This window comes from Oncorhynchus keta, chromosome 31 (assembly GCF_023373465.1).
Source record: "Oncorhynchus keta strain PuntledgeMale-10-30-2019 chromosome 31, Oket_V2, whole genome shotgun sequence".
In the NCBI taxonomy this organism is placed as follows: domain Eukaryota; kingdom Metazoa; phylum Chordata; class Actinopteri; order Salmoniformes; family Salmonidae; genus Oncorhynchus; species Oncorhynchus keta.
The window spans coordinates 14,366,044-14,387,022 of record NC_068451.1 but is presented as its reverse complement, the minus strand read 5'-3'; the positions used below and the strand labels follow the sequence as shown (position 1 = coordinate 14,387,022).

At 42.2% G+C, this 20,979-nt stretch overlaps 1 protein-coding gene across 2 annotated transcripts in view; it reads left to right on the top strand.

The window, feature by feature from the left end:
• LOC118364517 (atrial natriuretic peptide receptor 1) overlaps positions 1-20,979 on the top strand; it is a 58,769-nt gene that overhangs the window by 23,786 nt on the left and 14,004 nt on the right. For both annotated transcript variants that reach the window (XM_035746118.2, XM_035746117.2), the window contains exons 4-6: positions 251-364; positions 5,349-5,484; positions 20,297-20,391. In XM_035746118.2, coding sequence (XP_035602011.1) covers positions 251-364; positions 5,349-5,484; positions 20,297-20,391 — 345 coding nt within the window. The remainder of the gene's footprint in view (positions 1-250; positions 365-5,348; positions 5,485-20,296; positions 20,392-20,979) is intronic.

Here is a 20,979-nt window from a genome sequence, read left to right as displayed (position 1 = left end):
TTCTGGATGACTGGTCGTATTGACAACATATAATAGAGCAACTAGGCTCTAATAACAGTTGCCTGTTTATAAAAGGGACAGCCTGGGAAAGAGGAACATACTGTTAATTTCTACCACAGAAGTGGTGTTTCTCACACCTGTGGTTCATTCATTCATTAGCAGAAATCATCATGTAGTATGATTCTGTATAATTCCGTGTAACCTTTGTCTTATGAATCACAATCGCTTTTATTTTTTGTGTCTGTCTCAGAGTGTGAAAATCCTGACCTATAGAGAACCCCAGAACCCTGAATATAAAGATTTTGTGAGGGACCTGAAGACAGATGCCAAGAGAATGTTCAACTTTACGGTGGAGGACTCACTGGTAAGGGGCTGCACTGTGTGTGTGTGTGTGTGTGTGTGTGTGTGTGTGTGTGTGTGTGTGTGTGTGTGTGTGTGTGTGTGTGTGTGTGTGTGTGTGTGTGTGTGTGTGTGTGTGTGTGTGTGTGTGTGTGTGTGTGTGTGTGTGTGTGTGTGTGTGCGTGCGTGTGGCTCTCTTAGAGAGAGAGCGAAAGAACTGAGATCAAAAGGAGTATTTATAAAAGGAGACAGAACTTGATCTCAATGTGGCACAGATTTGAGGCAATATGAAGGAGAATACTTATGCTAAGGCATGAAGACTACTACACAAAATAAAGCTCTGTATTATAATCTATACACTGAGAGTACAAAACATTATTAACTTGACATCGGCTGACCAGGTGAATCTAGGTAAAAGCTATGATCCCTTATTGATGTCACGTGTTAAATTCACTTCAATCAGTGTAGTTGAAGGGGAGGAGACAGTTTAAAGAAGGATTCTTAAGCCTTGAGACATGGATTGTGTATGTGTGCCATTCAGAGGATGAATGGGCAAGACAAAATAATTAAGTGCCTTTGAACAGGGTATGGTATTAGGTACCAGGCGCACTGGTTTGAGTGTGTCAAGAACTGCAACGCTGCTGGGTTTTTCACACTCAACAGTTTCCCGTGTGTATCAAGAAAGGTTCACCACCCAAAGGATATCCAGCCAACTTAACACAACTGTGGGGAGCATTGGAGTCAACATGGGCCAGCACCCCTGTGGAACGCTTTTGACATCTTGTAGTGTTCATGCCAAACAAATTGATACTGTTCTGAGGGCAAAAGGTGGTGCAACTCAATATTAGAAAGGTGTTCCTAATGTTTTCTACACTCAGTGTAGGGCTATCATATTTTATAGAACATCTCATTATGGAACATTTGATTGAGCCACATCTGACAGGCAAGAAACACATACAAAGAACTATCAGTAGTACTAGTTCATTTAGCAAGCAGTAGTACTCGTTTATTTAACAATATTACTAGTTCATTGGGGTTTGCACATCTGAGAGTGTGTAGAAAGTGAAGATGGAGAGGCTGCAATAAGTAGGCTTATACGTAATTGGCTCGCCTGCAATGCTTGGACAATTGATTCAAATTATTTTGGAAGAAAAAGCTGATTTAGTTAGTGGAGCTTATCTTCTTATTATGTTCCCTACAAAGGTGCACAATGATGATATTCTACACACTTCTGCAGCTAAATCATTGGTGTCTTGTTTAGGAGATGAGAGAGACACACACGTATGTACACACACACACACACACACACACACACACACACACACACACACACACACACACACACACACACACACACACACACACACACACACACACACACTCAAAGATTGGCATGATACATCCACCTATCCTCAATATGGCAGATTGACTGCATTCAAGTCCATCTTTCATCTCTGACTCCGGATGGAGGTGTCTGTCCTTGCATGCATGTGTGGGCTTTCGCATCAGTGACTATTTAGGAAGCAAAATAAAAACAAAGAGCTTGACGGGCCACGTCATCTAACTGCCCTCCCCGTTCGACACACACAAATCCAGAATTGTGCGCCAGGGCTTCTATTCCATCCCCGGGATGAAGGGAGGCTCGCCATTGGTCCTGGTTTCAGACAGGGCTGTCTGGCACCCCTCACAAGCCGATGAATCACTTATAGCAGACAGCTAAGTGCAGTCAATGTGATAAATAGACAGGTCTGAGTCTGGAGGATGAGAGAGAGGCACAGAGCATGAGAGCTCTGCCCTGGTCTACCTGGTCCTCATTCACCCTGCCTGCACATTGTGTCTGTACGTTTACAATTGATGCAACTGAACTGAGTGAGTTGTTTGAGGGGTTATTGTCCTCATATTCCATTTTGTGATTGATGTGGACAGTTATTTTGGTTTGGGGCCATTGTTTGGAGAGATGATGAGATAGAAGAGGAAATTGTTTCTCAGGCAGAATTGTGAAATTAATAAAGGGGTAGAAATAGGTACAGAGATGATAGGAAATAGTTATTGTTGAAAGAAATAGAAAGTGGTATTAACTTGTGGTATTAACTCTACACTGTAGATAAGCTTGTAGAAGAGACAAGTAGTTAGCAGAAGAAGTTCTGTTCTCCATGGCAGTGGCACAAATATACAGTTGAAGTCGGAAGTTTACATACACCTTAGCCAAATACATTTAAACTTTTCACAATTCCTGACATTTAATCCTTGTAAAAATTCCCTGTCTTAGGTCAGTTAGGATCACCACTTTATTTTAAGAATGTGAAATGTCTGAATAATAGTAGAGAGAACGATTTATTTCAGCTTTTATTTCTGTCATCACATTCCCAGTGGGTCAGAAGTTTACATACACTCAATTAGTATTTGGTAGCATTGCCTTTAAATAGTTTAACTTGGGTCAAACATTTCGGGTAGCCTTCCACATGCTTCCCACAATAAGTTGGGTGAATTTTGGCCCATTCCTCCTGACAGAGCTGGTGTAACTGAGTCAGGTTTGTAGGCTTTCTTGCTCGCACACGCTTTTCAGTTCTGCCCATGTAACGGCTCTCGTTGGTGGTAGAAAGAGTAGACCAAGGCGCAGCGTGGAAAGTGTTCATGATTTTAATTTAAAAAACACTCAAACAAAATAACAAAATCGGAAACAAAAATGCAAAGTTCTGTCAGGCAACAGTAACTAAACAGAAAACAAGATCCCACAACCTAATGGTGGTAAAAAGGGCTGCCTAAGTATGATCCCCAATCAGAGAAAACGATAGACAGCTGCCTCTGATTGGGAACCACACTCGGCTAAAAACAAAGAAAAAACATAGAATTTCCCACCCAAGTCACACCCTGACCTAACCAAACATAGAGAATAATAAGGATCTCTAAGGTCAGGGCGTGACAGCCCACACATTTTCTATAGGATTGAGGTCAGGGCTTTGTGATGGCCACTCCAATACCTTGACTTAGTTGTCCTTAAGCCATTTTGCCACAACTTTGGAAGTATGCTTGCGGTCATTGTTAATTTGGAAGACCCATTTGCGACCAAGCTTTTAACTTCCTGACTGATGTCTTGAGATGTTTCTTCAATATATCTACATCATTTTCCTACCTCATGATGCCATCTATTTTGCACCAGACCCTCCTGCAGCAAATCACCCCCACAACATGATGCTGCCACCCCCGTGCTTCACATTTGGGATGGTGTTCTTCGGCTTGCAAGCACCCCCCTTTTTCCTCCAAACATAACAAATGGTCATGATGACCAAACAGTTCTATTTTTGTTTTATAGATAGTGAAATAATCTGTCTGTAAACAATTGTTGGAAAAATTACTTGGGTCATGCACAAACTAACTGACTTGGCAAAACTATAGTTTGTTAATGTTGGGGATAGGGCTGTCTACTGCCCCCGCTGGAGTAATTGCGTGCCCATAGTAAACATAATTTTTTTTTGTCAAAAGTTGCTAATATATGCAAATAAAAAATATTATTGAATAGAAAACACTCTAAAGCTTCTAAAACCGTTTAAATTATGTCTGTATGTAAAGCAGAACTCTCAGGGCAGTCATTCTCCCAAACGTCATCGCCCCCACCCTTCCCAAGCACTTACAGGTCTGGGAACAGTCTCTCTGTCTTCAGCGCGATCTCAGCTTTCAATGGGGCTTCTCATTTTGAGAATCGCGCGCTCACGAGAGTTTTGGCGGGCCGAAACCTTTCGGTCACGCGAAAAAACAGGTCACTTTTATGCGCACTCTGCTCCGGTCCTGTCTTTTTTCCAAGATCGATTATACAATGCATGCGTTTCTGTTCGTCCTCACGATTGCTGTACACCTTTATAACATGTTAAAGCTTGATTATGAACTTAGTTTGATAAGTTTAGTCGACATATAATATGTAAGTTTGACGTTTTGGTGCGCATCCACTTGACTTTTGGCTACATTTCAACCGAAATGTGTCGTGTTTGAGAACCGAAAGACACAGACTGCAAAACTAAACGCTGTTTTTGGTAAGTATAATTCCTTCCAGGTCTTCTGATGGAAGAACAGCAAAGGTAAGGGAATATTTATGTGGTAAATTTGGGTTTGTGTGGACTCCAAGATAGAGGAGCCATAATGCTACTTTTTGAGCACCGACTCATAGTATAGCCTAGTGAACGAAACCTGTAACGTTAAAAATAAATGTAACACAGCGATTGCATTCAGAAGAAGTGTATCTAACTATATATATGTAGAACATGCATATTTAGTCAAAGTTTATGATGTGTATTCCTTGTTAGCTGACGCTATCTGCCGGAGCTATCGTCATTTCTCAGGACATTTGAGTAGCACAGAGATTTATGGATATATATAGCATATTATTGAAAAAAACATAAATGTACTGTGTAACATGTTATATTACTGTCATCTGATGAAGATTTCAAAAGGTTAGTGCATTATTTTTCTTTTAATCCTGCGTTTGTTGATTGCATATTTTTTTCAACTTGGCTATGCAAATTAGCTGTGTCTTCGGTGGTGGTTTGACATAAATATGTGCTATGTTTTCGCCGTAAAACATTTTAGAAATCTGACTTGCTGGGTAGATAAACAAGGTGTTTATCTTTCATTTGAGCCATTGGACTTGTTAATGTGTGGAGGTTAAATATTTTTAGGAATATTTTTGCGTTCCATGCGCCACCTTCCAGCTGAACGTGGGGGGGGGGGGTGTTCCCAAATTGGAACCCTAGTCCCCTTCTGGTTAACAAGACATTTTTGGAGTGGTTGAAAATCAAGTTTTAATGACTCCAACCTAAGTGTATCTAAACTTCCAACTTCAACTGTAGCTAGACATACACAGTAGCTTTCTAATTATAGAAAATAATATCTATTGAATGAGGGTAATAGATGTACTATTAATACATGTGTGGTATGGTTGATCTAAGCGATCTCATAAAAAATAGGTGATGATAGATTTAATAACTTTTCTACAATTTCCTCTTGCTTCCCTGCAGATGAACATAATCTCCGGAGGGTTCTACGACGGGCTGATGCTGTACACCCACGCCCTGAACGAGACCATGACCTCTCCAGAGGACAGACCTGTGGGGAAAACCGTAACAAGGAGGATGTGGAACCGCACCTACAACGGTCAGTCCATTCCATGCACCTCAGTTCATATCTTTATTCCAATGAAACAGGGGTCCGAAAGGTTCTAGATTTTTTTTGGAACATGAGTGAACATGTTTTCAGTCTAGCACTAGCTCTGTGCTCTCTCTGGTAACTACAGTGGTCTGCGTTTTGTCACAGAGACAATTTCAAAAGATTTGCGTGAAAACAAAATGTTTCATGTCACTGGATTAACTCTGAGCTCTGGTTTACGATCTCTTGTCAGTTTCCACCTTTGAGGAGGTAGTTCTGTAACAACAACACATTCAATGTCTTCCTTGCCATTTCTCGGTAGATTAATTATTGAGTGATTTGTGGCAGAATGAGAGAGAACCAGCACGATATAGCAATACTCCCCATTGACAGAGGGTCGCCTATTGGGTGCTTTGTGCCTTTAAAATGAGATGTACACCTCTTCAAGAGCTCTTCAAGACAAGACATTGATTTAGTTGCAGGCCATAAGAAGTCATATGGCTCTCAAATGCCTGTTGGACATGTAAACTACCAAAAGTATGTGGACACCTACTCAACGTAAAATAAATCATAGGCATTAATATGGAGTTAGTCCCCCTTTGCTGCTATAACAGCCTCCACTCTTATTGGAAGGCTTTCCAGTAGATTATGAACATTGTTGCAGAGACTTTCTTCCACTTAGCCACAAGCACTATTGAGGTTGGGCACTGATGTTGGGCATTGGACCTGGCTCTCAGTCGGCGTTTCAATTCATCCCAAAGGTGTTTGATGGTGTTGAGGTCAGGGCTCTGTGGAGGCCATTTAAGTTATTCCACACTAATCCCGACAAACCATTTATGTATGGACCTTGCTTTGTGCACGGGGGCATGCATTGTCATGCTGAAACCGGAAAGGGCCTTCCCCAAACTATTGCCACAAAGTTGAAAGTCGAGGTCGACCGGCATGGCCGATTAATTAAGGCCTATTTCAAGTTTTCATAACAATCGGTAATCACCATTTTTGGACGCTGATTATGGCCGATTACATTGCATTCCACGAGGAGCCTTGCGTGGCAGGCTGACCATCTGTTACGCGAGTGCAGCAATGAGCCAAGGTAAGTTGCTAGCTAGCATTAAACTTATCTTATATAAAACAATCAATCTTAACATAATCACTAGTTAACTACACATGGTTGATGATATTACTAGGTTAACTAGTTTGTCCTGCGTTGCATATAATCAATGCGGTGCCTGTTAATTTATCATCGGTAAATTATTTAATGGGGGATGATTTAACGAAAGCGTATTCGTGGAAAAAAAGCACAATCAATACACGAATGTACCTAACCATAAACATCAATGCCTTTCTTAAAATCAATACACAGAAGTATATATTTTTTAAACCTGCATATTTAGTTAAAAGAAGTTCATGTTAGCAGGCAATATTAACTAGGGAAATTGTGTCACTTCTCTTGCGTTCATTGCACGCAGAGCCAGGGTATATGCAACAGTTTGGGCCACCTGGCTCTTTGCGAACTAATTTGCCATAATTTTACATAATTTTGACATAACATTGAAGGTTGTGCAATGTAACAGCAATATTTAGACTTAGGGTCGCCTCGCATTCGATAAAATACGGAATGGTTCCGTATTTCACCGAAAATTATAGTTTCCAGATTTGACCATATTAATGACCATATTATTTCTGTGTTTATTATATTATAATTAAGTCTATGATTTGATAGAGCAGTCTGACTGAGCGGTGGTAGGCAGCAGCAGGCTCGTAAGCATTCATTCAAACATTACTGCGTTTGTCAGCAGCTCTTCACTGTGCTTCCAGCATTGCACTGTTTATGACTTCAAGCCTATCAACTCACGAGATTAGGCTGGCAATACTAAAGTCCCTATTAGAACATCCAATAGTCAAAGGAATATGAAATAGAAATGGTATAGAGAGAAACAGTCGACGCGTCATAATTCCTATAACTACAACATAATACTTCTTAACTGGGAATATTGAAGAACTGGGAATATTGAACTACCATTTCATATGTTCTCATGTTCTGAGCAAGGAACGTAAACGCTGGCTTTTGTACATGGCACATATTGCACTTTTACTTTCTTCTCCAACACTGTGTTTTTGTATTATTAAAACCAAATTGAGCATGTTTCATTATTTATTTGAGACTAAATAGATTTTTTCAATGTATTATATCAAGTTCAAATAAGTGGTCATTGTTCATTCAGTATTGTTGTAATTGTCATTATTACAAATATACAGTATATGAAATAAAATAAATACATTTAAAAAATAAAATAAAAATCGGCCGATTTCGGTCCTCCAATAATCGGCATCGGTATCGGCGCTGAAAAATCATAATCGGTCAACCTCTAGTTGAAAGCACAGAATCGTCTAAAATGTTATTGTATGCTGTAGCGTTAATATTTCCCTTCACGGCCTCCTGAGTGGTGCAGTGGTCTAAGACACTGCATCACAGTGCTAGTTGTACCACTAGAGATTCTGGGTTCGAGTCCAGGGTCTGTCACAGCTGGCCGCGACCTGGAGACCCATGGGGCGGCGCACAATTGGCCTAGCGTCGTCCGGGTTAGGGGAGGGTTTGGCCAGCAGGGCCCTCGTCTGCTTGTGTGATCTACCATTTCGCAGCTGAGTCGTTGTTACTCCTAGAAGTATCCACTTCACAATAACAGCACTTACTGTTGACTGGAGCAGCTCTAGCAGGGAAGAAATTTGCCTGAACTGATTTGATGAAAAGGTGGCATCCTTTACAACAAGCTAGTTCATCAAATTTCTTCTTGTTGGAAAGGTGGCATCCTTTCCAACAAGTTAGTTTGTCAAATTTCTTCCCTGGGAGGGTTTGGCCGGCAGGGATGTTGGGGGAGGTTTTGGCCAGCAGGGATGTCCTTGTCCCATCACGCACTAGCGACTCCTGTGGCGGGCCGGGCGCAGTGCATGCTGACATGGTCGCCAGGTGCACGGTGTTTCCCCCGACACATTGGTCCGGCTGGCTTCTGGGTTAAGTGGGCATTGTGTCAAGAAGCAGTTCGGCTTGGTTGGGTTGTGTTTCAGAGGACACACGGCTCTCGACCTTCGCCTCTCCAGAGTCCATACGGAGTTACAGCGATGAGACAAGAATTTAACTACCGATTGGATACCACAAAATTGGAGAGAAAACAGGGTAAAAAAAATAAATATATATATATATATATATATATTTCCCTTCACCGGAACTAAGGGGCCTATGCCGAACCATGAAAAGCAGCCCCAGACCATTATTCCTCCTCCAACAAACTTTACCATTGGCACTATGCATCAGGGCAGGGAGCATTCTCCTGGCATCCGCCAAACCCAGATTCGTCCGTCAGACTGCCAGATGGTGAAGCGTGATTCATCACTGCAGAGAACGAGTTTCCATTGCTCCAGAGTCCAATAGTGACGAGCTTTACACCACTCCAGCTGACACTTGGCATTGCGCGTGTTTATCTTAAGCTCGTGTGCGGCTCTCGGCCATGAAAGCCATTTCATTAAGCTCCCAACGAACAGTTCTTGTGCTGACATTGCTTCCAGAGGCAGTTTGGAACTTGGTTGTGAGAGTTGCAACCAAGGACATATGATTTTTACGCCCTGCTCGCTTCAGCACTCGCCAGTCCCATTCTGTGTGCTTGTGTGGTCTACCACTTCACAGATGAGTCATTGTTGCTCCTAGAAGTATCCACTTCACAATAACAGCACTTACAGTCGACTGGGGCAGCTCTAGCAGGGAAGAAATTTGACGAACTGACTTGTTGGAAAGGTGACGTCCTATGACAGTGCCACGTTGAAAGTCACTGAGCTCTTCAGTAAGGCCATTCTACTGCCAATGTTTGTCTATGGAGATTGCATGACAGTGTGCTCGATTTTATACAGCTGTCATCAACGGGGCTGGCCGAATCCACCACTATTGTATTTACAGTATAGTGTAGGTTTCCACAAGTGGCGGTCAGTGCCTTTTAACATGAGGGAGGACGATTCTTTTTTTTAATGAGCATGGCCGTATTTCTATTAAAGCACATTAGATGACTGTCATTCATATTCCATTCAACCAGCTCAATGTAACGTTGATAGGTTTAGGCTACTACATGATACTCAAATTTTCCCTATACCCATCTTGAGGTTGCTACAACCTAGCCTATGAATGAAAGTTTACAACTTAGGTGCACACACAGGTCGAGAGAAATGTTTGTAATCAATGTGAGAGATAATCTTGCCTGTCTAGCTGATCTAGGGTGTAATCATTATTCCAACAGTTGCAAGCGAGAGTTTCTGTTGGACAAATTCTGTTATGTTTATTCCTGTTTCGTTCCATTTGCTTCCGTTTAAGAAGCATTTTTCAACAGAATCGGCGGAATGAATACACTCCTAATCACGACAAACACAATTCACTTTCATAGCAGCCACATACATACAGCATGATCCCTTTGATCGTTGGATTATTCCTTATCGCATCTATGCTCTCTCCTCCTCAAAGCTTTTTCCTTCCATTCTGGACTTCAATGCACAACACATCAGCTGTCTGTGACCAGGCAAAACAACTTTTCCAAGTCAAAACTTTCATAACATAACTGCTAACCGCTACACACAGCCTATATCATTGTCACCATATTAGCTAACGTCAAGACAACAGAGCTACTAGAACTAACGCCTTAGTAAACCCGCTACAATCATGCTCTCTCTCTCTTTCTATCTTTCTCTCTCTCTCTTTCTATCTTTCTCTCTCTCTCTCTTGCTTCTCCTTCATTTTTTAAGAAATTAATTTGTTCAAAACGGTTCAACTATTGTCTTTCTCTCTCTTTGAGTCAACTACTCACCACATTTTAAACATTGCAGTGCTAGCTAGCTGTAGCTTATACTTTCCGTACTAGATTAATTATCTGATCCTTTGATTGGATGGACAACATGTCAGTTCATGCTGCAAGAGCTCTGATAGGTTGGACGACATCCTCCTGAAGTTGTCAAAATTCTGTGTAAGTCTATGTAAGGGGGTGAGAACCACCAGCCTCTTAGGTTTTGTATTGAAGTCAATGTACCCAGAGGAGGACGGAAACTAGTTGTCCTCCAGCTACACCATGGTGCTTATCACACCAGCCTTCACTTTGGCTCACCCTCTTGTCCATCTAAGGCGTTCGGCGTCGCCGGCCTTCTAGCTGCTGCCGAACCTACTGCAGTCAAATGTGCTTCACTCATCAACCCCGGACTTGTCTCGTCATCATTACACACACCTGGTTCCAATCCCCACTCTATCACTGTATATATACACCCTCTGCCATTTGTCTTTATCTTTCATTGTAAATGTTACTTGTTTTCCTGAGAGGAATCTCTCCTATTATTTCCTGAGTACTTTATATTTTTTTTTGTGAAGATATATTTTGAGCACAACAGCGTTTGGGTTTCGTCCCGCTTTGATCTATGGTGCTTAAATAAATTCAGTAGTTCTAAACCTGCGACTGCCTCCTGCCTACTCCTCTCTACACCAATGACATTGCTACCCTACAGAGTGATGTTGAGGCTACTGCAGACCTTCATTGCAAAACAGTATATTTTTATCAATTATTTGGTGACATGCGAATATATTTTGTCTAAAAAGGATAGCTTTTTTCACTGAGGAGCATGGTCCTCCCATTCCTCTTCTGAGGAGCCTCCACTGGTTTACACTGTAGTTACCATTTATGTTAGATGTTATAAGGTGGGAATAGGCTTTATAACTGTGGACATGTCCTTTGTGGGGAAGTTTTGCCAAAAACAGAAATCTCCTCAAAGCAGGGAAAATATTAAATGGAAAGGATCAATTAGAAGGCCATGGTTGTGTCATTTGGCCTTTTGAAGAGAAGCAGATGTTTCCTCTCCACGTCTCTGCAAGATCTTGGAGAAGAAAGAAAGAGCGTCAAAAAGAAACAAAAAATGCCAACATTGTTATTGAACAGCCTTCTTCATCTCCACTGGCAGCTGGTTTGTAGTCAAGCCAAGGTCTGTAGCGGAAGAAAATTCATCTTCACGTTCGACTTCGAGCAAACATATTCCCGGACACTGCAAATTAATGTGTCCATTCAAATTCATTTAATTGTGTCCAGTTCAGTAAAAACAAAAAGGAATTGATCACCGAGTCCTTGTTATCTCCTAATGGAATGTCAGTATCTGAGTCAATCTGGTGACATCATTGTCTTTTAAAAGCAAATTAATCATAAAAGAACATCTTTATGACCACACAACATCAAATTATTTTTGACCTTTTCCCCTGTGTTATGCATTCTGTAGGAGGTAGTCCCCTTGCTGAACATTTCTAAATTAAATCATTGAATCACCCTTTTACTTCCTGAGGAAGGCCTCCATTGTGTTTCGTGTGCCAGTACCCCCCTCCCCCCAAACACACACACCTCACTGACTGAACCATAAGGTTACGTGTGTTTACCCAGACTTGTGGGTTTGCACTAGTGTTTGACATTACTAATGGCCGATATAGAAGATGGTGGTCTCAAAGCTTGTAGCAGGATATCATCACCCCTTCTGTCCCAGTCCCAGTCCTTTGTGAGGGACCTGAAGACAGATGCCAAGTCATAGCAACCTCTGTTTATTGGGACTTGAAGGGAATTTGAAGGGTTGGGCTGTTGATCTGATGTTTCTTTGATTGGTCACAGAGGGGTCAGAGAGTCAGATTATGTGTGAGGTCACAGGAGACAGTGAAAGGCGCTTGACCCCAAGTCAAAGGTAACAGCAAGAAGAAATAAGTTGAATCATTGGAAGAGAACACATACTTGAGGAGGTGACATAAGTCATCAGGGACATCTCATCAGGTAAGTACCCAGGTTGTTTGCTCTGCACTCCTCTATCCTTCCCTCTTTCACCCTGCTTCCCCATTTCCCTTTTATTCCCTCCATCTGTCCTCCATTACTGCCCGCCTGCTCCCTCTTTTTCCTTTAATCTCCTTGGCTGACCCCTCTTTACAAATGCCATCCTTCTCTCCTCAATCACTATGAGTTGGACCAGAGCACACAAACAACGGAGATGAACACTTCAGACAGACAGTGGGAGGGCAGAGCGGGCAGCAGCCAAGAACAGATGGAGTCTCCTCACACTGATTCTGTTAGCCCATCCGAACATAGGCATTGAAAGGCTGAGGGGTTTGTTTGGTTGCATGCGAGGACAATGCTTCTTTTATTATTTTTGCCCACACAGTTGCATACTGAAACGTAAGCTGTGTGGTAGCTTTAGTTCATTGTTATGCTTCCGATTCAGTGCTTTTTAGTTATATTCTGTGTTATATTTTGTTAGAAAGTGAAGACAGCTTTAAGTTGGTCTAATGAAATACAAAACCTTCATCTGAAACTTGACCTCAGCATTTAAACTACAGTATATGACTCATGAGTAATTGCACGTTGTAAACTTGTGAAAGTGTGTGAAAATAATATTTCAATGTCAGAGGTGGATGTCCTGCTGTGTACACCAGCTAGTTAATGCCAGTCTCCCTGTCTTTTCTATCAGTCATTGTCCTTACTCATCGTCATTCCTTCACACCTTCTTCTCATCTTATTATTTCCTGGTCTAGCGCTCCTCTCCTCTGCTCTCAATCCGCTCTGTGAACAGTTCTCTAATTCCATCCCACGGTATCTGCCTTCCTCTTTTTCCTTCCTCCTCACTTCACCAATCTGTCCATATTTTCTCTGTCTCATCAAGGTGTTCCTCCCTCACTTCACTGCTCTGTCATATTTTTCCTGTCTCAACGTGTCTTATCCTCCTGAACTCTTATTTTACCCTCTTCTCCTCCTACATGACCTCTCTGTCTCCTCTAAACTCTCTGTCCTTTGCCATGGAAAGATCTCATTTCTCTTTTGGCTGTCATGTTACAAAAAGTCCCCCTGGAAAAAAAGAGGAAATCCCCAAAATAGGAGAGTAATCTAATCAGGCGAAACCAGAGCTCGTGTCAGTAGGAGCCATCTCCCTCTGACGCCAGCCTCCACCCTCCGCTCATCCCTCTATCTCTCTCTGTCCATCTGTCTCCACCTCCTTCTCTTCCCTTTCTCTCCACACCATCCATCATTCATTGTCCTTTTTCTCTGCCTCTGTCTTCTGTGCAGTGGCCCTGGTCACTTAGGCAGCTGGTATTTCCAACGGTAGGTCTGGCCTGGGTCGAGCTGATAATGAGCTGTGTGAATCTGAAGCCTTGTCATCCGAGCCACAGTGGAGCGCAGGGCTGGAGTGTGGAGTGCACTGTAGAAAGGAGACAGGCAGAGGGGGATAGGAACAGAGAGAAAGAATGAAGCACTGTTGTGCTTGTGCCCTTTGGTTCATCATGTGTACTGAAACTCTACAGCTACATGGTACATGGTAGGCCCCCATTGTTCCAGAAGTATTTGGTAACTGGAGAATCTTGTCAATGCTATTCGTGGGCAACGGAGTGCCTGTAAAAAGGATTGACAGAGACCCCACAGATCTTAGTCTAATAGCATAATAATATAATAATAATAATAATGGTCCTTCTGTAGCTCAGTTGGTAGAGCATGGCGCTTGTAACGCCAGGGTAGTGGGTTCGATTCCCGGGACCACCCATACGTAGAATGTATGCACACATAAAAGCGGATAAAAGCGTCTGCTAAATGGCATATATTATTATATTATTATTATTAATAGCATTTAGCGATAGAGACCATTTCATGTCATTCATAACTAGAGGTCTTGCTCTCTATTTCTTTTTCTCTTTCTCTCCCTCCCATACTCCCTATCTCTCCAACGGAGGCTAAGAAAAAATCCCATGATGAGTCCAGATGAATAATGAATACTATACATTATTCATAAGTAAGTCCTAGGGTAGTACATTTTCCCATCCTTAGTTACCTATATATTTCATGAAACAACTGTTGTTTATTTATTGACTGTTGTTGACTGATGTGATAAGGTTCAAGGTAATGAAAGTAAACGCATAGATTGCTGTACATTTTTGGACATGGCAACAGGTGTGTGCCATCCTTAGTTAGTTAGGCGGGGCTGTTACAGTTGAAGTCGGAAGTTTACATACACCTTAGCCAAATACATTTAAACTCAGTTTTTCACAATCCTGACATTTAATCCTAGTAAAAATGTCCTGTTTTAGGTCAGTTAGAATCACCACTTCATTTTAAGAATGTGAAATGTCTGAATAATAGAAGAGAGAATGATTTATTTCAGCTTTTATTTCTTTCATCACATTCCCAGTGGGTCAGAAGTTTACCTACACTCAATTAGTATTTGGTAGCATTGCCTTTAAATTGTTTAACTTGTGTCAAACGTTTCGGGTTTCCCACAATAAGTTGGGTGAATTTTGGCCCATTCCTCCTGAGAGAGGTGGTGTAACTGAGTCAGGTTTGCTCCTCCTTGCTCGGCACACGGTTTTTCAGTTCTGCCCACAAATTTTCTATAGGATTGAGGTCAGGGCTTTGTGATGGCCACTCCAATTGTCCTTAAGCCATTTTGCCACAACTTTGGAAGTATGCTTGCGGTCATTGTCCATTTGGAAGACCCATTTGCTACCAAGCTTTAACTTTCTGACTGATGTCTTGAGATGTTGCTTCAATATATCCACGTAATTTTCCTACCTCATGATGCCATCTATTTTGTGAAGTGCACCAGACCCTCCTGCAGCAAAGCACCCCCACAACATGATGCTGCCACCCCCGTGCTTCACCGTTGGGATGGTGTTCTTCAGCTGGCAAGCCTCCCCCTTTTTCCTCCAAACATAAAGATGGTCATTATGGCCAAACAGTTCTATTTTTGTTTAATCAGACCAGACCAGAGGACCAAAGTACAATCTTTGTCTCCATATGCAGTTGCAAACCATAGTCTGGCTTTTGTATTGCGGTTTTGGAGCAGTGGCTTCTTCCTTGCTGAGTGGCCTTTCAGGTTATGTCGATATAGGACTTGTTTTACTGTGGATATAGATACTTTTGTACCTGTTTCCTTCAGCCTCTTCACAAGGTCCTTTGCTGTTGTTCTGGGATTGATTAGCACTTTTCGCACCAAAGTACGTTCATCTCTAGGAGACAGAACGCGTCTCCTTCCTGAGCGGTATGACGGCTGCTTGGTCCCATGGTGTTTATACTTGCGACCTATTGTTTCTACAGATGAACGTGGTACCTTCAGGCATTTGGAAATTGCCCCCAAGGATGAACCAGACATGTGGAGGTCTACAATTTTTCTTTTGATTTCTTTTGATTTTCCCATGATGTCAAGCGAAGAGGCACTGCGTTTGAAGGTAGGCCTTGAAATACATCCACAGGTACACCTCCAATTGACTGAAATGATGTCAGTCAGCCTATCAGAAGCTTTTAAAGCCATGACATCCTTTTCTGGAATTTTCAAAGCAAACTTCCGACTTCAACTGTATGTATGTAGAACACACTTTGATCCAGGGACATAAGCTGCAGGAGGTTTGCAGACTGGCAAACCTTTTCACGTCTGCCTGGGTAGAATAATGCCATAGTTATTTCTCACAGTAAATGCAATTATTTCAAGGAGAGGTGCTTGTGGGGAGGCATTAAAAGCATTCCAAAAAATAATTATAATTAACCGATTAATTTTTCGACAAAAGTAATCACATTCTTCTCCAATGCAAGGCCAAAATTCCAAGCCTGTGTTTTCAGACATCAGACAACTAAGTAGAGTGAACAAAAAACAGCCTGCAAGTTAACCTCCTGGTCTAGCTGATGTCGAGCTGCAATATAATAACACACTACAGTGAGTGTACAATAAGGTCAATATTTGCATATACTGTATGTGACAGGAGTCCTCCCACGTTTAGCAGCAGTGATAATAAATACACAATATATCACCTATTCCCATGTGTTCACTCTGTAGATAAGAACAAAGGCTGTTTGTGGCTCTAATGGAGCTCTATCAGCAGCTGCTCTCATTGCTTCACAGCAGCTAGGGATTGTAATCACCTGGTTGGCACCATATATATCCATAAACTACACTGTGACTTGGTGGAAAATCAAATGGTGCAGTGACACTTCCACTGTGCACTTTGTTAACGGCTGTTGTTATTCATAAGAGTGCTCTTTGCTTTCTCCAGATTTAAAGTCAAAGTACTCTCCAGTTATGCCCTGAATTAGAGAAGTGTTTGATTGTAGGTTTCATTAATGTTTAGGGACGCACTGCGACAACCTGCATTGTATTGCTAGTCCTCCCTCTGTGTGCCCTTTTCAAATGCTTTGACAGTTGCCTTGTGCATTTATCAACCAGAAGCCTGAAAACCACAACATGCCACTAATGTGGACTCACCTCTGGCTTTTTCATGGAAATTTTCTTTCAGACACTTGACCTTTTTTTCTACCTTGTCAAAATGCTTCTGGAATCATTTGTTTGACTGCGAGATCTTCTTGTTATACCCCAACAAAAAGAGGACCAGACTAAAACAATCTGCGTTGTGCAGTCTTGGATGGAGGGAGTTGACACCTGATTTAGGAATAGGCAGCCCAGGAGCATGTGCCTGGTGACATCTCCTCCAGGTTAACCGTCAGTACGGAATGGGTCATGCAATGTTTTTTCAATCAGATGTTAACTTCCTCCATCAGAGACACACTGCTGTGCAAATCAAACATATTGGAAAGGCGCAGAGGGGAAACTGATTCCCATTTTAGTTTAGGTAAGTACAAGGATTTGAACAGTGAGGGGAATAAGATGAGACAAACAGGATGTTTTACTGTTGATGATATATGAATTTACATAATGTACCAAGATATATACAGTACATAAAGGTAGGCAGCCAGTATAGATAGACCTTATACATAGAGAGAGGGAGGATGTCAAGATGGAAGGATCAGGTTACAGCTGATTTTCTCTCTGGCTTCTGTTCCATTAACTAATGGGCCTGGATGGGTGAGAGAGATTCAGACACTCTAGGAGGACAGTGGAAGATGTATAGAACTTGCTTCTTCATTATTGAAAACCGCATGTTTTGGCAACACAGCCTTCATCTGATATACTGTACTTCGAATATGCATCACTCATGACTTTACATCACTACAGTCCATTTGAACTTTTTAAGAAAGCATACAGGTAGTTATAATTTACAAAACTAACACACTAACTGTCAAGCTACTGCGCTGTACCGTAGCTCACAATGTGCCACCTTTCTCCACACGCTCTGAATGCCTGCCCTGATTGCTAGCACATTGTGCAAATGCCACCCCCTCCGGCTCTGTTCTTTGTAGCACAATTAAAGTCTGTCTGCACTACCAGACTAATACAGCTCTGGTGGACTGAGCCTCTATCACTGCAGACCACTAAATTCAGCCGTACCCCCACCATTTCCATTCAAGGTATAAGAATTATTAAAGAGTTATTAATAAAGAGTAAGACAGCAGTAAGAGATATGTGAGGCTAAGAAAAATGGATGGGTGGAGGGATGGATGGATACATGGACGGACAGAGAGATGTTAAAGGAACCTGGGACTAAACAGCTCCCTCTGCAACTGGATCCTAGACTTACTGACGGGCCGCCCCATGTGGTAGGGGTAGGTAACCATATGGTTACGGGGGCCCCTCAGGGGTGCATGCTCAGCCCCCTCCTGTACTCCCTGTTCACTCACGGCTACATGGTCAGGCACAACTCCAACACCATCATTACGTTTGCTGATGACAACAGTGGTAGGCCTGATCACTGACAATGATGAGACAGCCTTTAGGGAGGAGGTCAGAGACCTGAACATGTGGTGCAAGGACAACAACCTCTCCCTCAACATGATCAAGACAAAGGAGATGATTGTGGACCACAGGAAAAAGAGGGCCGAGCACACTGTAGTGGAGCAGTTTGAGAGCTTCAAGTTCCTTGGCGTCCACATCAACAACAAACTAACATGGTCCAAGTGCACCAAGACAGTCGTGAAGAGGGCGCAACCAAACCTATTCCCCCTCAGGAGACCGAAAATATTTGGCATAGGTCTTCAGATCCTCAAAAGATTTTACAGGTGCACCATCGAGAGCATCCTGACGGGTTGCATCACTGCCTGGTATGGCAACTACTCTGCCTCAGACTGCAAGGCACTACAGAGGGTAGTGCGTACGGCCTAGTTCATCACCGGGGCCAAGCTTCCTGCCATCCAGGACCTCTATGCCAGGCGGTGTCAGAGGAAGGCCCTAAAAATTGTCAAAGACTCCAGCCACCCTAGTCATAGACTGTTCTCTCTGCTACCGCATGGCAAGCCCTACCGGAGTGCCAAGTCTAGGTTCAAGAGGCTTCTAAACAACCATAAGACTCCTGAACAGCTAATCAAATTGCTACCCAGACTATTTGCACCCCCCCACTCTGCTACTACTCTCTGTTATTATCTATGTATAGCCACTTTAACAACACTACCTGCATGTACATAATTATCTCAATTACCTCGACACCGGTGCCACGGCACATTGACACATTGACTCTGTACCGGTACCCCCTGTAAAAGGCCCCGCTATTGTTATTCACTGCTGCTCTTGAATTATTTGTTTTTCTTATCTCTTTTGTCTTCATTTTTATTTTTTAGGTATTTACTTAAAACTGCATCGTTGGTTAAGGGCTTGTAAGTAAGCATTTCACTGTAAGGTCTACTACACCTGTTGTATTCGGCACATGTGACAAATACAATTTGATTTGATTTGATTTAAAGGCTACATTTTTACTGTAAATGTGTCTCCATTATTTTATATACTTCCCATACCTAGTTTGCCTTAACACAGACAGACCAGCCAGGGACAATACCCCAAAGAAGTGCTACTCCTAATTCCTGGAAGTCGTGCTGACATCACCGACATGACTCATTGGTCAATGTTAAGTGTATAATGTTCTATTAAAGAGGTACTAAATCATGACTCCACTCCCCTTACTTCCCCACACCTTAACCTGTCCCAGACAACCAAACACCATGCAGCCCCCCATGCAGACGCTGGCCAAATGTCATTTTCCCAGACCAACCACAAGGTTAATCATTCTCTAACCACTGCCCACCTGTGTGTGTGTGAGTAGGGCAATAATGTCTGTGGGAAAGTGTGTGTTCTTGAGTATGTGCGTTTGTGCACGCGTGCATGCTACCCTATCTTCTGCATGTCCCTCTAGCCGATAATCCGTCCCATATCATAGCACATCTCTCAGGCCCTCTCTCCTCTGATTAGAGGGATGACGCCTGTATTTTTCTTTATTACTAGGATAACCCCATTTGGATTGGACATTTCCATGCCGGTAATGGCATCGCCTGTCATGTAATTTCTCCCTATAGACACCTCTTTCCATTTACACTCAATATGGAATGGCTCTCAGCCTATTATCTGCACCTCCAAACCAACCCTGGGCTGTTGTCTTCGCCGGAAATGAAAGTAATGTTATACAAGATGGCCGTCTACTAGATTTATTAGCAAGATAGCCCAGCTATATTACTGTGATTATGGATGAATACTTTTGGGTGGACCTAGGGTGTACCAACTTATGTTGTGTTTGCATCTGTGTATCTCCAACACCATCATTTGAAGTGAAATTGTTGTCATGACCAATGTTTGTTTTGATCGTTATGGCTGTTTATTTTTTTATGTTTGAGATTTTTGTTATGGTGTGTTCTAACTTGCACAATGGTTGAGATTTTTTCCGGTGTCGGCTAATAGGGACAACCTCAAATGTAAATCTGCTCTCGTTTCGTAACGACAGTAGTAGTTACCCACTGAGTGCTTTGATGATTATTTTCATCCCTGAACTGGATATTAGTGTAAGCTAACATTAATTTGGTTCCTTTAAATATTGTCTGACTCCTCTACCTCCCTTTGGCTCCTCTCTCCTTCTGGTCCTCAACAGGTGTAACAGGCCTGGTGCAGATAGATGAGAATGGGGACAGAGAGACAGACTTCGCTCTCTGGGACATGAATGACACCAACACCAGTGTTTTCCAGGTACTGAACACACACACATCTCTCTCTCTCTCTCGTACACTAAGACTCCTCATCTCTTTCATTCTGCCAGTGCTCATAAAGCTGCCTGCCTGTGTACACAGTCTCTGTGTGTTTTGGAGATGGGAGATTAAAACTAGATGTTCTCCAGAGGCATTAACATGTTGAAGAAAAGAGCTCTACAGTTCATAGAAAGACCTCTATATTTCCATTACCACTACAATATACCATCTGCTCAGGGTGAGGGTAAATGGGGAAACAGCTATATATAGCTATAGCATACAGTATTAACAAACCCTATTTCAGTTTACATATGATCATTTAATATGTAATTTCATCCACCCAGTGCCAATGTGTTTGTCTAATGTAATGACAAAATTATAAATATTCATTGGTGGCAAGCCACTGACGTTAATGACCAGCTGATCCAGCGAGATCTAGAGTATTGTATGTACATGTACAGTTGAAGTCGGAAGTTTACATACACTTCAGTTGGAGCAATTAAAACTCGTTTTCCAACCACTCCACAAATTTCTTGTTAACAAACTAGTTTTGGCAAGTCGGTTAGGACATCAACTTTGTGCATGACAC